We start from the raw sequence: 15,567 nt of genomic DNA on the forward strand, positions 1-15,567 counted from the left end.
AAAGTGATGATTTATTTAGCTCTCTTACCTGCTTTCCCCTTTTGAATTAATTGCTGTTGATAACTTTATTAGCTTCACTAGCAGCCCATCAATCCCTCTGGCATGAATTTTACAAAGTGGAAGAAATCTGATATTTTGCAGAGTTCCCTCTCTGGTTAATCCCTTGGCTAGTACATCAGGGCAAATTTACAATGTTATTTAAGCAGAGAACAATGCTTAAAAGCTTAACAATCAGCCCTAGCTAATTTAGGAGGCTTTACAGAAGGTCCCATGAGTAGGCTTCTTGTGTAAGGAGAAGATCATAGTGTCCTTTGCATCTTCCCCTTGGGTAGGGGGGGGGAACGACTAACTACCAGTTCCTTAATGAGATAAAGCTGGGGAGTGTGTTACTTATTTATTTATGTGGTATTAAAATATGAATCACAAAAAGCCAAATTAATATAAATGCTTGTTTAAGATGGCCAAGCCTCTTTAAATCAAGTCTCTCCTACATTTCCCCATTCTCTCTAGTTTTTGTAAGGTTTATGGCTGCACAATGTAGCTTTCAAGGTACCAGCTAACCTCACAGGGGCCCCATAGCTTACATACTTTCCTATAAAGAGGTATCTATATCTAGAATCGCACCCAGACTGCCAGAAAAAGAGCACTGAAACCATTTAAACCACTGTGGAAACATGTGTGATGAAAATTTTACACACACAAATCTCCTTTTCTTTACAAATGCTAAATACATTTCATGTACATGAGCTGCAAGTGCTCCCTATTCTGATTATTGCAATTGTTATTTTTTGCTCAGATGAGCCTGTACATATTCATTATTAAACATGTATGAACAAACATTCCTGTTTTTCAAAATTCCTAGCTTCAACCCACCCCCATCTGCCTTTAAAATCTGTAGTCATCTTTTCCTTTCTTGCCGTGAAAGGATTATAACTAGTCAGTGTAAGCTCAGCATTTTGAGTCTAAAAGCATCACTTTGGTTATGTCCATCACTCTGCTTTGTCATCATTCTGGCTTATCCGCAACAATAACTGGTACATATTCTTTCTGATGGTTGAGCCCTAGCTAAATAAAATAGCACATTTCCAGACCCACTGCCACCCCAAAAACCCCTCTTTCAGGACTTGATAATTTGAAGAGATTCCAAAATCGTGTTGCTCTAGTCCTCAAGTGAGTGCACACTGGAAATGGGAGGTATGTCAGAAAAGTTAGGGATCTATCATAACAGGTTAGGATAATAAGTGAAAGACAACCATCCATTTAACAAAGAAAAACTGGAAGTTCTTCCATAATCCAGTGCTTTCCCCCCCTAATTTTTTTTTAGTGGTGCTCCCATTTTTCTACTCATATTGAAATACTGCCCCTCAATGAGGCCAAACTTAGATTCACAACATGTTTAAGGGTATGTGTACCCCTGTGTACCCCCCCCCCGAAGAAAAGCACTGCCATAATCTATCAGAGCTCCTTCTCTAGGTTCGCCTGACCAAGAGTGTGTGGTGACAAGGAAGAGGGACTTTTTGGTGGTGACATCTGATGTATGGAATGCCCTCCCCATTATGGTGCCCATAATATGATCTTTTGGGTAGCATTTTTAAAACTTCTGGTTTAAAAATTATTTTATCCTTCTGCATTTTGGCTGGCTTTTAGAAACATTTATCCGCATTGTTTAAAAAGAACAAAAAGTGTTTTTTTTTTTAAATATAAAAAAATTACACGCAATATGTGCAGCAATAAAACTGCTAGAGCATTTGCAAGCAAAGCAGGGTTTCACATTGGGTGGGGGGCTGTGTGTTGAGATTCCTGCATTGCAGGCGGTCGGACTAGATGACCCTCATAATCCCTTCCAACTCTTCGACTCTATTAATAGGTGGTATATAAAATGTAATTTAAAAAATGTAAATAATGATGAGAAAGTTATCAGGTCAGTGAAGGAGCCTCTGCTACTTCACAGTCACACAGGAGACCCTAGATCAGCCTTTCTCAACCTGTGGGTCCCCAGATGTTGTTGGACTACAACTCCCATCACCCCTAGCTAGCAAGGCCAGCGCTCAGGGATGATGGGAGTTGTAGTCCAACAACATCTGGGGACCCCCAGGTTGATAACTGCTGCCCCAGATAGTAGATGGTTTTCAGCAATAGGGCAAGGCCCTACATAACTCCCACCAACTCAGCAAAAAACTGGATTTGACAGGATACATAGCACTTCGGAAGCAGCCAAGTTTTCATGAGTACTTACTGTTTGGAGAAAGTTACATTTTGGATTGCAGTATTACAGAGAAAACCCAGTTGTCTTTTTAAAATATCCTTTTCACATTGCAGTCTTGTATTTCAAGGCCATGAGGCTGGTTCAATATTTCCCAGCGGGAGACAACTACCATTACAAATTCCCAACAATTTGCATCTACAGATCTCATTTTAGACCAGCAGCAAATCATTTTTTCACACTGGGATCCTAGAAGCTGCTATATTTTTTTGTCTTAATGAAATTGCTTCTGCAGTAAGCACATCAAATAATATGATTTGTTAGGGTTCCCCCTCCATGATGGGAAAGCCATGATGTTTGAAGCGAAGAAGACAAATTTGATTTAGGAGAGCTCATCATACAGGAAACCAACTGTCCCACTTTTTACTCAGATATTCAATATTCAGAATAACATCCCCAGGGAAGAACCTGGTATGCTGAAGCCTCTCCAAAATGAAGTCTGAAATGAATGAAAATGGGTTCTTATACATTTTCATTGCACGAGAACTGGTGTGGCTTGTGTTAGATCAATTGGTTCTTTTACAAAGGGTCTTAGATTAACTGATGGAAATTCATGAAGATGACTTGAAAATATGTTCTTTCCGACTTTGGAAAAAATTCCCCAAGAAACACATCTTCCCTTATGTGAAATTACTGGTAGCTGTGATGAAAGGAAAGGAAGAATATAATAAAGAGACCGAGTGGTTTTTGTGTGTGCAAAAACATTGGACTGGTATTTTGTATTTCTTTGTCCCATTTAAGAGATATAGTGGGCTTATTTGTCAGTGGTGTTGAGAAGTGCCTTCAAAGTTTTATTAAAATAGTTACCAGTTTTTTCCATGCTAGTATTGCTATTTTAACTTTTGGGTGAATATACATTAACTCCATGACCTCTTCAATCAATCTAGGCTCAATCTATTTCCTCGTAATTTTTTTGTTAAAGTCAAAGTTCCTTCCACAGACCACCATTCTTTCCATCCTATTTCTCCTCCCTAGGCTTTCTAAGGTTAATTTGTACTCATTATCCCATCATGCATGAGAGAATATGTAAGATGCAGCTCATTATAATGGGACAGAGGGAGTTACACTGAATCTCCCTTTCCACCAAATTCTTGCAGGCAAAGATTTAGCAGCTGATCATTTCAATCCACCTCCTGGACCTGTCCATGTTCTCTCTCCAATAATGTGCCCTCACTCAGTCTTCCTTCTCCCTTCCTTATTTCGCATCTCCTTCTCTAGCCTTCTGCCTGCCCCAACCCTCACTAGCTTCTTAGCTTCACAGAGTCATTGCAGGGATTAACTGAGGAGGGGTATGGACAATCTACTACTCCTTGGAGAAAAAGGTGGGATATCAATGCAATAAATAAGTTCTTCTGCTTACCTGCTTGAGAAAGCTAGAGGGGCAAACCAGATGGAAATATCCAACCTGCCATCCTGTGATCACCACGTGGATCACAAAAAGCCTGGCAAATTTTGAACACTGCTCATAGATGTTATAACTCTGCTGATATGAATACCCTCACAATAATTAGAGCCATCAAATCTCTCTAGGCATAATTAGTGGCTGACCAGGGAAATATTACCAATTTACAGAAGTGAAAGAAATCCCCTTACCCCTGCCCCAGTGGTGATTAGTCTCCATAATACCTCACACCTGGTTGTGTAAAAACAAACGATTGCTTGCATGAGGTAATTTCCTATAAGCAGAAAGTAAGAGGGGCAAGCAGGTTAAGTGACCTAGCCAAGGAGACACGTTGTAGGTTAAAAGGAAAAAGGAGGAAAGGAACTCGATACTTATTGGCTTATCATACATTAGGACTCTATGCTTCTGACCACAATCATTCTTCCAAAAGACATTTATCCTGTTTAAAGCCAATGACAAAACTGAAATTGACTCTTTTAGCTTGAAGTGATTCCACACACAGCACTGACCCAGGATTTCAAACATGGAAAATTTCAACAAAGAGGCAAGTTCATACTATGGAATTCAGATCTTGAATCAGACAAAGCCAGAGAACCTTAGTTTTAAATCAATCTGTGTCATATTTGGCATTTCTGTTAGGAAACTGTTGTTTCTTTCATCTCATCCTCTGTCTGAATCCCGCCTTCAGGGTGTATATGCCCTCCCTTTTTACTGCCAGCATGTCATTCTCAGCATATTAAATTGAGACTTCTTAGAAAATTAACACACAAAACCAAAACAGAAAACCCACAGAGACTTAGTCCACCACAAACATAAGATTCTTCTTTCTTTAAGCCACGTCCCCAGACACACTCTAAATAACTTAGGAAACAAACAGACTGAACAAACAGAGCAACCAAGTTGTGTTAGTTTTTTAAAAAGTTTACTTCCACTAAATATTACAGAAAACCTGTTCAAAACTCTGAAGGGCAAGGAGCAATCTTGACAAATTACAGAACAATGGCCAAATTGAACACTGCCCCTTCCTGGATTGTCCCACTGAAGACTGCAGGTAGAGCTTCATACATCTGAACAAAACCAAAAACACTGCAGATGGAAAGTTGGCATACTGAAGAGGCGGCTAAAATTCTTTTTTCCTGACATGGTTGCAGCCCGGTGAACCAGTCAAAGATGCAATATGTTCCACCTAAAGTGATACAGGCATGATATGACTCTTGTGACTGTACCACAAGACACATCCTTTGTAACACTACCTAATCATATACATTCAAAACTACTAAATAGTATTTTTTTTAACAAAGCTGACAATCACAATGATGATTCAGCGGCACTCCCCTCTCACTATATTAAAAAATTAATAAAGTCACTGACTCTATCAAGGTTGAAATTTGGCTGACATCTGAAGTGAGCTGAAGGAAAGAACAGAACTGCTATTTCTGCTATCAAACATCTCACATTGAGCCTCCTATCCAGGTGGTCTAAGATTAATTTGCTTCAGTATCTGCAAAGGTACTTTCTCCTGCACATTCCTGCCCTGGAGCTGCTCCTCCCACCTCCCCTCTCCCTTTCATCTGCCTGCAGAGATATCGAACAGTGTCTCTCACTGACAAAGCTTTGGTGTGTGATCTCATCCTGCACTCAGTCCCCTCGCCTGGCCCCTGCTTGCCCTTCTGCCAAGAGCAAAGCAGCACCAGGAGGAATGAACAAACGGACCACAGCACACCATTAAATTATTCTGTAAAACATTTAAGTATAGCAGGTTTATTTCCTTCTTTTAGCACCCACCCCATCCCAAATAAGTGCCAAAATGAATATATCTATTTTTGCTGAGACAGATCCTTTGAAAGCAATGTATCATCTTCTGTTGTTTAAATATAGAGGAGGCGGACAATGCTCCTCTTCCATGAGCACAAGGGTGGCCAATACTGTGTACTCCAGATGTTTTAGACTACATTCCTGACCACTAGCTATGTTGTGGTCCACCTGATGAGAGCTGGAGTCCAATAACATCTGGGGGGGTACCATGACTCTCCTCTAGCAATCTGAATAAGCATCTCTGGATGGAAAGAGCAACAGAGGAAACCTACTTTGGGGAGAATGCATGAACTTCATATTACAACCTTACACAGGAAATAGAATACAATACAAAGGATATGCATGTGACTTTTGCTTTTATTGCCATTATCTCTGAATATGTACTCTCAGAACTGGGCTTTGGCACCTGAACATGCAAAGAGCTAACGTGTAAGTACTAGAAGCCTTGATCTGGTAGCTACATGAGGAATGGGAATTTCCTGAAGGAAGGGCCAATTCAAAGGCATAGTCAATTGGAGGCCAAAGTCTGGTGCAAGGAAACTGTTAGAGGGAGGGCAGGAAGACTGATAAGGAAACTGACATCCTTCCAGCTTTCAAAGGAAGTTGGTATACTTGGATATACAGAGGGTCTAGCAGGCTGACAGGCAGAAAGCAAGCAGCAATAATGGATATTGCCTAGGCAAAGATACATGTCTGACCTGGAGGAATTTGTAGCATTGTGCGAAGGCACCAATGAGCTATAGAGTGTTGGGGAATGGAGTCATGCCAGGACCCAGAAAGACAATACTGTCCCTACTTCTTCCATTATGCAGTCTCAATGTGGCTCAATGAAAGAGGGAGGCAGCGTAGAGTCAAACAGCGTAGAGGTCTGCAGTGTGGAAGCAAACAAGCTCATGACCTACCTGCTGTGCGGTAACAAGCCAATGCCACTCACTAACAATTGTTTCAGGACCAAATGTCATGTGTATTTAGAAGAAGCTGTGTTTCATTTACCTTCAAGGTAGGAAATGTTGCATCTGACCTCCTGCCAAGAGAGAGGAACAAGTCCAGCGCAGAGCTTGGGCTCTGCAGTGACTAAGAGGCTGGCGTTGAAATGGGAAATCAACAAACACATTAAGTGGCCTTTGGCACATAATAGTCTTTCAGTCTCACTTTGTTCCCCCCCCCCTCCACAATATGGAGGGTGATAATAATACAATGCCATCTTAAATGCACTGTATGATGTGCTTCATAGGTGCTGAGTGTGTGGGGCTGTGGGGGCTCCAGCCCCCACAACATTCCCCATGAAGGGCCAGGGCACCCACATTTTTTTGCATGCCACTGGATCGTTTGTGCCTGGCATCAGCATGGGCTCCTGCTGAGCGTGCCCCTGAGGGAGCCCACTGCGCCCAGCCTGGCACGCTGCCCAGCTTCGCAGAGGGGCGGCCAACTCCAGAGGACCCAACGGAAAGGCCCGACGATGTGCTTTGAATACTCCAAAACACTAAGCACTATTCTTGTTAATAAAGGAGGAAATGCCAAGGCTACATTGACAAAGTGGCAGCTCATAGGGTGTAACACAGGCACAACTTTATTATATCCTTCTTTCAGGATTGCACTCTAATTTTCGAATGCTTGTTCACACCACTTGACTCCTGCCCTTAGCGTTCTTAAAAACAATTCAAATTAACCACAGGGATAACTGGGGATTAGCTAGGCTAAACAAATAAGACTTAAAACCATCACTTCAAAATCCTGGTAAGCAGCACAGATGACCCCAAAAGTAATGATTTTTTTACCAAAATAAGAAGAGCAAAGAGCTCTAAAATGTGAAGACCAATAAGCTAAAATGTGGCAGAATGTCCTCTTCCAAAAAAAGATCATAACTACACTAACATGTGTTTTCTCTTTGAAATCTGAGATATAACACTTTTCAACATGGCACTCATAGGAGCTGATCATACAGGAACCGAAGTCTGTCAAGACTTGCAAATGAAAAGCAAACACTGTGATATTGATAGCTATCTTGGGGAGAAGATAAGAGAGCACTGGTCAAAATACAGTAAGTACCTGGATGGGTTATTTTGGACGGGCATCTGGGAATGCCCCCAAGCACAAAGATATTTGTCCCAGATTAAAAGGGCAGATTTTGATTAATAGCAAGAGTAGCTGACTTCGTAGGATCCCTTAAATGTCAGAAAAGATCCAAAGTAGTTCAGGAGAATCACTTCAGGTGTAGTGCAGTGGCTGAGACCTTGAGCAGAGAATTTGCCAGTTCAAATCTTACCACTATCCTGAACTTGCTGGGTGGCTGTACCCATCCTATCGTCTGCAATATAGGCATCATCATAATAACCTGCCTTACAGAGTTGCAAGGATCATGAACGCAAAGGATCATGAACGCAAAGGATTGCAAATGACTTCTTAAGAACACATTCTACAGTTAAAGCCTGACAAGACTAAAATTAAAAACGGCAAGTTAAGCAACTACCAAGTCATTAACTTATAGAAAGTTGCAAAATGGAAAGGGATTTGAATGAACGGCCACACTTTCCCACCAATTATGTTGAATTAATTTCACTCCAATAAACATGGAGATTAATTCAAATCCAGCTCCATTATTGGACAAACACTTGGAAGCCATTTGTTGCCAATGGCAAATTAATTTTTGTCATGACTGTGACATTTTCCTCATGCCAGTTACTTTTAAAACATTACTCTATTAGAAAAGCTAGATATGATCTATTAAGAAGATAAGGAAGTTGATCTCCCTTGTGCAATGATGTTCTCTGAAGGCCCATCATGCTAAACACAGAGCTATTTGTAACAGTTCACACAACAAGCTCCCTGTGGAGGAAATGTTTTCCGAACTGGCAGCATAGAAGTACCACAAAATGTCAAGTCTTAAAAGTGACTGGTTCAAATAACAAGATTTCAGCTCACAAAAACAAGCACACTGCTGCTGCTGTATCAGTGACAAAGTAAAAATGTCTGAGGTCTTGTCTTCTTAAAAAGGCGGGTATTAGGAAGTGCAGCTGGAAGTTTGCTGTCAAAATTTATCCAGATTTTTCTCTATTTAGCCTTGACTGTATCCACGTGAAAGTATCTCTCTTTACAACCACAGAGCCACAAATCTAGCTAATGTATCTATATTTCTTTCTGGCGACCAAGATGCTAACTGAACTCACAACCATTTCATAAGCACCAGAAAAAAAAGGCAGAGAAAAGCCATATACCCTAGTTTATTTTCCCTTATTGGTCTGAGAAATAGTGGAAAAAAGACACGACGGGGCAGGGTCTTAAATACCAAAACATTAGTCTTTTAACTGATGGCTGGGCTCCACAAATGGGTCCCAGCTATTTTTTAAAATGCAGCTATTGTAACTTTCCTGTATGATCCACAGTGCAAAAACTTGATACCATCACTCCATAGAATAGCTCACTAGGAAATTTGTTAACAGCCAGATTTAAAGGAAATCCAATCATCTGTGTAGATTCTGTCCAGAGAGCTTAGTGCAGCCTTTCTCAACCTTGAGTCCTCAGATGTACTACAACTCCCATCATCCCTGATCACTGCCACAGGATAATTAATTAATTAATTAAATAATAATAATAATAATTTATACCCCACCTATCTAGCTGGGTTTCACCAGTTACTCTGGGCAGCTTTCAACAACATATTAAAATACAGTAGTCCATCAAACATTAAAAGCTTCCCTAAACAGGGATGCCATCAGATGTCTTCTAAAAGTCTGGTAGTTGTTGTTCTCTGACATCTGGTGGGAGGGCGTTCCACAGGGCAGGTGCCACTACCGAGAAGGCCCTGTGCCTGGTTCCCTGTAACTTAGCTTCTCACAGTGAGGGAACCACCAGAAGGCCCTCGGCGCTGGACCTCAGTGTCCGGGCAGAAGGATGGGGGTGGAGACGCTCTTTCAGGTATACTGGACCAAGGCCGTTTAGGGCTTTAAAGGTCGGCACCAACACTTTGAATTGTGCTCAGAAATGTTGTTGCAGTCCAACAACATTTAGGGACCCAAGCAGGCCTGTGCAGAGCTTGTCTGAGGCCCAGGGCAGGAGTCTTGTTCTTGGCATGACAGCGTAAGTCCAGCAGGCCCCTGGTAGGGGCCCCAGGCTATCTGAGCCCTTTGAGGCCCTGGAAAAGTGGACCTGGCTGCCCGTCCTCTCTACACAGGCCTGGACCCAAAGTTGAGAAAGGCTGGCTTAGTGACTAATGGAGAAGGATTAAGGCAGACATCTCTTACTCCAATAACCCAAGCTTGTAAATAGTCATTTGTGTGATCTTAGTAAGAATCTCATATAGGTGATTATGCTGGGAAGTCTATAAAATCTTCACTACCACCCCTTTTAGACTTCTTCTTCTTCTTCTTCTTCTCCTTCTTCTTTTCTGGGGCACCTTTCATTTGATGATCACAAAGTGGTATACTTTGGGAAACAAGCCAGGGTGATTAACCACAATCTGAAGTTTCCTTGCTTCTCTAAACCATAGCTGTGTATCATCCACAGTTTATCTGGGTTTTTACCTTTATTTATTCATAAACTTTAGGAAACACCTGGCATCCTGCAAATGTTTTGGCGGACATCACCCATCAGCTCCAGCCAGCTGAAACATCCCAAAACCCCTGGAGGACACCAGCTTCTCAAAGGCTGTCCTAAATAACAGCTAATACTAGCTGCCATTTTTCTGGGTCCGGAAATAATGCTAAATTTCAATCAGAAGTCTAATCTGCTCCCCGTGATCATGTTGGAAGGGGTCAGTGCATGAACCCAAGGCCCGTTCTTATAATGCTGAACTATAATTTAGCGCTGTGCCCAAACTCAGTCATTTCAATACTATTAACCAGCAAACATGCATTTGGAAAACATGTTTGCCATCAAAACATGTAGTTCTGTCCAGAAATTAGAATCATAGAACTTTACAGTTGGAAGGGATCCAAGGACCACCTAGTCCTACCTCCCTGGAATAAAGCATGTGATGTGAGCAAGCCATTTTTAACTCTCCAAATGCACAGTCTCTTTCTATGCTAAGGGAAGCGGGAGACTTTGGAAGTAACTTAGAAGGGGGTATTTTAAAGGTCCGGCAGCCTATATTTCCATGCTTTGCTTTGCTTTCCTGCCTGTTTGGGGATTGTTAATTTCTGCTGGGGTTCTCTCACCAAATACAACTTGCCTCAAACCTGGATCTAGGCACCCAGGGAATTCTCCTTTTATTCTTTCAACCAATTTTACTAAGACGTCAACATATGTATCAGAGACGCCTTATTTTAGAAGTGTAGAGTTGGAAGGGACCTCAGGGGTCATTAGCCCAAGCTCCTGCTAGATAGGAATCACAGGTATAGAAGAACAGAATGGAATGGGAGAGTTGGAAGGGAAATTATTATGTATAAAGTTGCTGTAAGAATCATGTGCACAACCCTTAATATATTGAAGTTCTTAGAACCAAAACATATTAAGAAACAACACAAAGTCCAAAGATAACCACACGTACACCTGAAAGCTTAACTGACATTCCTCGCCACCACAACAGTCACACACATTGCTGAAGTTTTTCCATTTTTATTTGTCTCTCCAGTCACAATGAAACCTGCTCCTTAACTGCCATAGATATTGCCACCTTCCCACACATAAACATCATGTTTAAGACACTCATCTGCAAAAACTGATATGCACCGTTCACAACACACGCATGTTAACTGCAATAGGTTTAATTGTGCATCATGTTCCCCATTCCATTTGTATTGTTGTGCAATACAAAGTAGCATTGTTGCAAATCATCTCAGTAGTTGGCTTAACTGATAATCATATCATGTATCCACTTGTAGCAGCTTTTTTCATGGATTGGATGATAATGTTTTTAAACTTGCAGTGGATACTTATGTGGAGCAGGAAATCATATTTGCAACATCCCTCCTCTGGAAATGTCAAAGAACTGCCAAAAATGTCTGTCTGTCCAGTACACACATGCACACCCAGACAGCACTTCTCTGCAGCTGGTGTGGCAAATAAATGATATAGCCTGAGGAATACAGAAAGGGAATGAATGTCAGGGATCCTGTTTCAGTACTTCATACTAGTAATGCTAAACTATATGGCAGAAGCCTATCCATTTCCTACAGCAGAGCAAAGTGTGTCAAGATTCTCTCTGTCAACAGGCAACTGCAAGAAAGAAAAATGGATTTTCTTACCAGCTGATTTTGGCGTGAACTTGTCTCTGTTGGCTGCACAAACGGCCAGCAGCCTGTATCCGAGGTCCAGGTCAAAGCCCTGCTGTGCTGCCACTCTGCTAACAACCTGGGAAGAAGGAAGAAAGGGAATCATTCACTGAGAGTTACTGCACAGTTGTAGAAAGCTAGCCAACATGTTTGCAGCATCACCCACAATATAAAGAACAATACCAAGGAGGTTTGTTGCTCTCTCTTTTTTAAAAGTCACTGTGGTTTTCATAGCGCTTTTATGAAGCAAGATGTGCATTAATTTCTTTCTCATTTAGCCACATTGCAACAACCCTGTAAAACAGGCCACTACAATTCCTACTTCTGCAGGACTGAAGTGGAGAATGTGAGAGCTGGCACAGCGTCATCCAGATTGCCCAGGAATGAACACGGACTTAAACTCGGGTCCAAGCCAATAACACATCTATCCACACCATCTCCCACAGCTTTACCAGCAGAGCATACACTGAATCTGAGAGCCATCATTTTGACTTTTTGCCATGAGAGAAAGGCTCTTTAAACATAAAAATAAACTACCAAGATTGAAATGTAAGCAAGTTCTTAAAGGGAATTTTAATGGAGACAGCTGTTTCATGTTTCACTGTATTTGAGACTTTGCTTGAGATCTTAACTACCTGACTGCACCTTAACTACCAGAATTGCCCTGCTTATACACACACATTTGTCTCATCATTATCAGGATGGGAAGGAAGCTGAGGGGAAGACATAGCAGATCCTGGAAGATCTTAGGTACAGGTAAGCTTGGCAGTATGTCAGGTCTCATGCTACTTTCTATCCAGGGAGAAGAATGGGCCTCTGATGCTGTACAGAGATATGCTTGTACAGGTTGAGACTTTTAAAAGCGGCCCCATGGATACAGAGTACACATGTTCCAAGGGGTCTCTTTTAAAAGACTCACCCTGTACAAGCAGGGACTATTATTCACATGGCATTGGACCCTATAAAAAATGATCAAATGTGCTCTTCAGAAACTCAGTTATTGTATTTAGAACAAAACATGCCAATGCAGCAGAATGAAAATAAGGGAAACACATTTGATTTATTTTAACCACTTATCAAAATAATGGCTTTACAATGAAGACTACAGCTTTTATGTGACCTTTGGCCATGTCCTCCAACTCACAGCTGTGATCAGATCAGCAGAACCTCCAGAATCCAAAAGTAGCCTCAGTTCATACACACTATATCATATGTGTATTATTTCTGAGTTGCCCCAACATTCCTTTAAAACAGAAGTTAAAGACGAACAGTAAGACATTTAGTGGCATTATTTTTTTCTTTTATACCAACCTTTATTTCCAGCTATACCCTATTCAAAAGAGCTTACAATTCAAGAAATAAATTGTTTTTGTCACCTCTGCTTCAATACGAAAGACCTTTGATGAATTAAAGAGGGCACTCATTAGTGTGCAATTATCTGTGTCCAACACTAGCTTGCCATAAAACAATGATAGAGAAGAGAACGGGAAACCAAGATATGTGATAACCTATAAATGGTAATGAAATTTTCCTATTCTACGTTAACTAGTCAGCACAATTGCATGACTCTTATTAATCTGAACTGCCCTCCAGTACCCACTTTTCCTAATTAACAATAAAGATTCACAACATGAATAACACTGAGATTGATGGATGGCTAGTTCATTGCTGTTGCAATTTGAAAACTAAAAGCTAAACATCTGCAGGGGAAGCTGATGTGTAGAAATAATTCCACTTTTGAATTAATACTTCCCCCACATAGACTGCATCTACTGCTATAACACGCATGCTTTCTGTGTCAGATTTATCTGACACAGATCTGATCTGGTTTATCAATATATAAAGTGCCACAAAACTCATGTTTAATAACATCTGATTTAGTTTTCATGTTCATATTATCTTAGTGGAAGCACTGTTTTCTTCTTAGTTTCAACCTAACCTCTATCTTCCTGGACAAAAGCAGTTGAGAAAACATCACTTTTTCAAGTGCTGCATTCTTTATACCCTCATTCTTAACTTACAGGGCAAGCAAACTAGAGGAGAAAGTTTGTTGGTTGAATTTCAATGTGAGTTGCACAGCATTATAGAAGTGACATATTTAAGCTTGTCTATAAAACAACGCTGCAAATTACTCAACAAAAGTTACTAGCTCACAAGTCCTACTGTCCAGTCTGCTTATATATAATAATTAGGTCACTTGGCGTCTAACAGAACCAACATTTCCAAAGCTTGCTATTTTGCCTGGTTACCAGAAGTCAATTCTTAATTCTCAATAGCAAGTGGCTATGTATAAGCCTGCTATAAATTCAGGTAACACAATGCAAAAGGTTTAACAACTTAATCTCTCCTATTTAATCAACAGATTAAACTTTATTTATAACAAGGAAATCACTCTGGATAACATTTCTGTGGTGGTCTCTTTTGAGAAATCAGGACCAACGTATTTTCAGTTCTGTGCTGGGGTGCCAACTTGAATAAAATACGGGGGGGGGGAGTAAGTCTGCCCAGCATAATCAATCACATGATATGGTGCATGCATGCCATCTGAATTGCAATGCCCATCAACTAGAGAGGTAGCCCCCTCAAATATTTTATTGAGGAGGGGCTAAGACCCCCTTGGCCCCTAGGTGTTGGCTCCTATGGTTTTGTGTGCTAGCCTTCAAATTACGCTCTCTTCTTCAGTGTTGAAGCAGTACAGTTGTACCTTGGTTTAAGAACAGCTTAGTTTATGAACAACTTGGATTAAGAATGCTGCAAACCCGGAAGTAGGTGTTTTGATTTGTGAACTTTGCCTTGGAATAAGAACATGTTTTGCTTCTTGCTGAGTGTGTTCCATTTGTAAATTGAGTCCCCCGCTGCTACAGGAAAGCACGTCTTGGTTTAAGAACGCTTTGGTTGAAGACCGGACTTCCAGAACGGATTAAGTTTGTAAACCAAGGTACCACTGTAACGCTGAATTCAGCCTTCCTAGTTACATTCACAGAAACGTTTCTAGGAAGATTTTTCAAAGACAAAGGGGGGAAAGGGGGAAGTTTAAGTCTCTCCATTCTTCCCCCAACTCCTTTCCGCAGCTCTGACATTCTAGAGGAATTAGCAATTCCTCGGCTGCTTCATTAAAAATAAAGCAGATTTGAACACCAGGAGGTGAGCAGAAAAACATCCATGCCCGAGTTTTCTAAATCAAGAGAATCCTTAAACATCCTCACTAAAGCACAAACAAGGGTCTTTCCCCTGCCCCTATTCTAGCTTGCTCTTTTAAAAGCTTGGGCTTCTTTTAGGGATGCAGAAAACATTGTAGTATCACCATCAGTTTGCTTAAAAGATTTATATATCAATCTTTAGATGTGCTTCTGGGATATGCTACAAAAAAGGATAAAATACAAAAATAGAAATGAACTATGCTAAAACAACATTAAAAATCCAGGGGAGGGGGTGCTTTGCCCAGCACCAAAAGGCAGAACAGGCAAACTTCTCTGGAGGCAGAGGCACACGGTGGAGAACCACCAAGGACCAGCGGCGTAGCGTGAGTTGTCAGCACCCAGGGCAACGCAAGTAATTTGCGCCCCCTAACCCGGGGCAAGGCAAGTAATTTGCGCCCCCCCTAACCCCTAACCTGCGAGTTGCCGCTGGCGCTGCCGCCCAAACGACGCCGCTTGCCCGGAGGAGGGGGGGGCAGAGAGGCGAGGAAAATGCAGTGGCCCAGCCACTGCAGCAGCACCGGCGGAGGCAGGGCTGTGAGGAGGGGCTGCCTGGTGCGTCCTCCGCGGCGAGCGCTGAGAGCCGCTGCCTGCCGGGCGCCTTCAGCCCGGACGCGCGCACAGCTCGTCAGTTCCGCGAGACATGCGGCTCCGCTACAGCCTGCGCCTGAGGCTCTTCGG

General features: G+C 41.7%; 1 protein-coding gene across 11 annotated transcripts in view; it reads right to left on the bottom strand.

Moving 5' to 3' along the window:
- Positions 1-15,567, bottom strand: part of ZMIZ1 (zinc finger MIZ-type containing 1) — a 381,786-nt gene that overhangs the window by 113,215 nt on the left and 253,004 nt on the right. For all 11 annotated transcript variants that reach the window (XM_082225135.1, XM_082225141.1, XM_082225142.1 and 8 more), the window contains one exon: positions 11,663-11,768. In XM_082225135.1, the coding sequence (XP_082081261.1) occupies positions 11,663-11,768 (106 nt within the window). The remainder of the gene's footprint in view (positions 1-11,662; positions 11,769-15,567) is intronic.

The sequence above is a fragment of the Podarcis vaucheri genome (genome assembly GCF_965113315.1).
Source record: "Podarcis vaucheri genome assembly, chromosome: 5".
In the NCBI taxonomy this organism is placed as follows: domain Eukaryota; kingdom Metazoa; phylum Chordata; class Lepidosauria; order Squamata; family Lacertidae; genus Podarcis; species Podarcis vaucheri.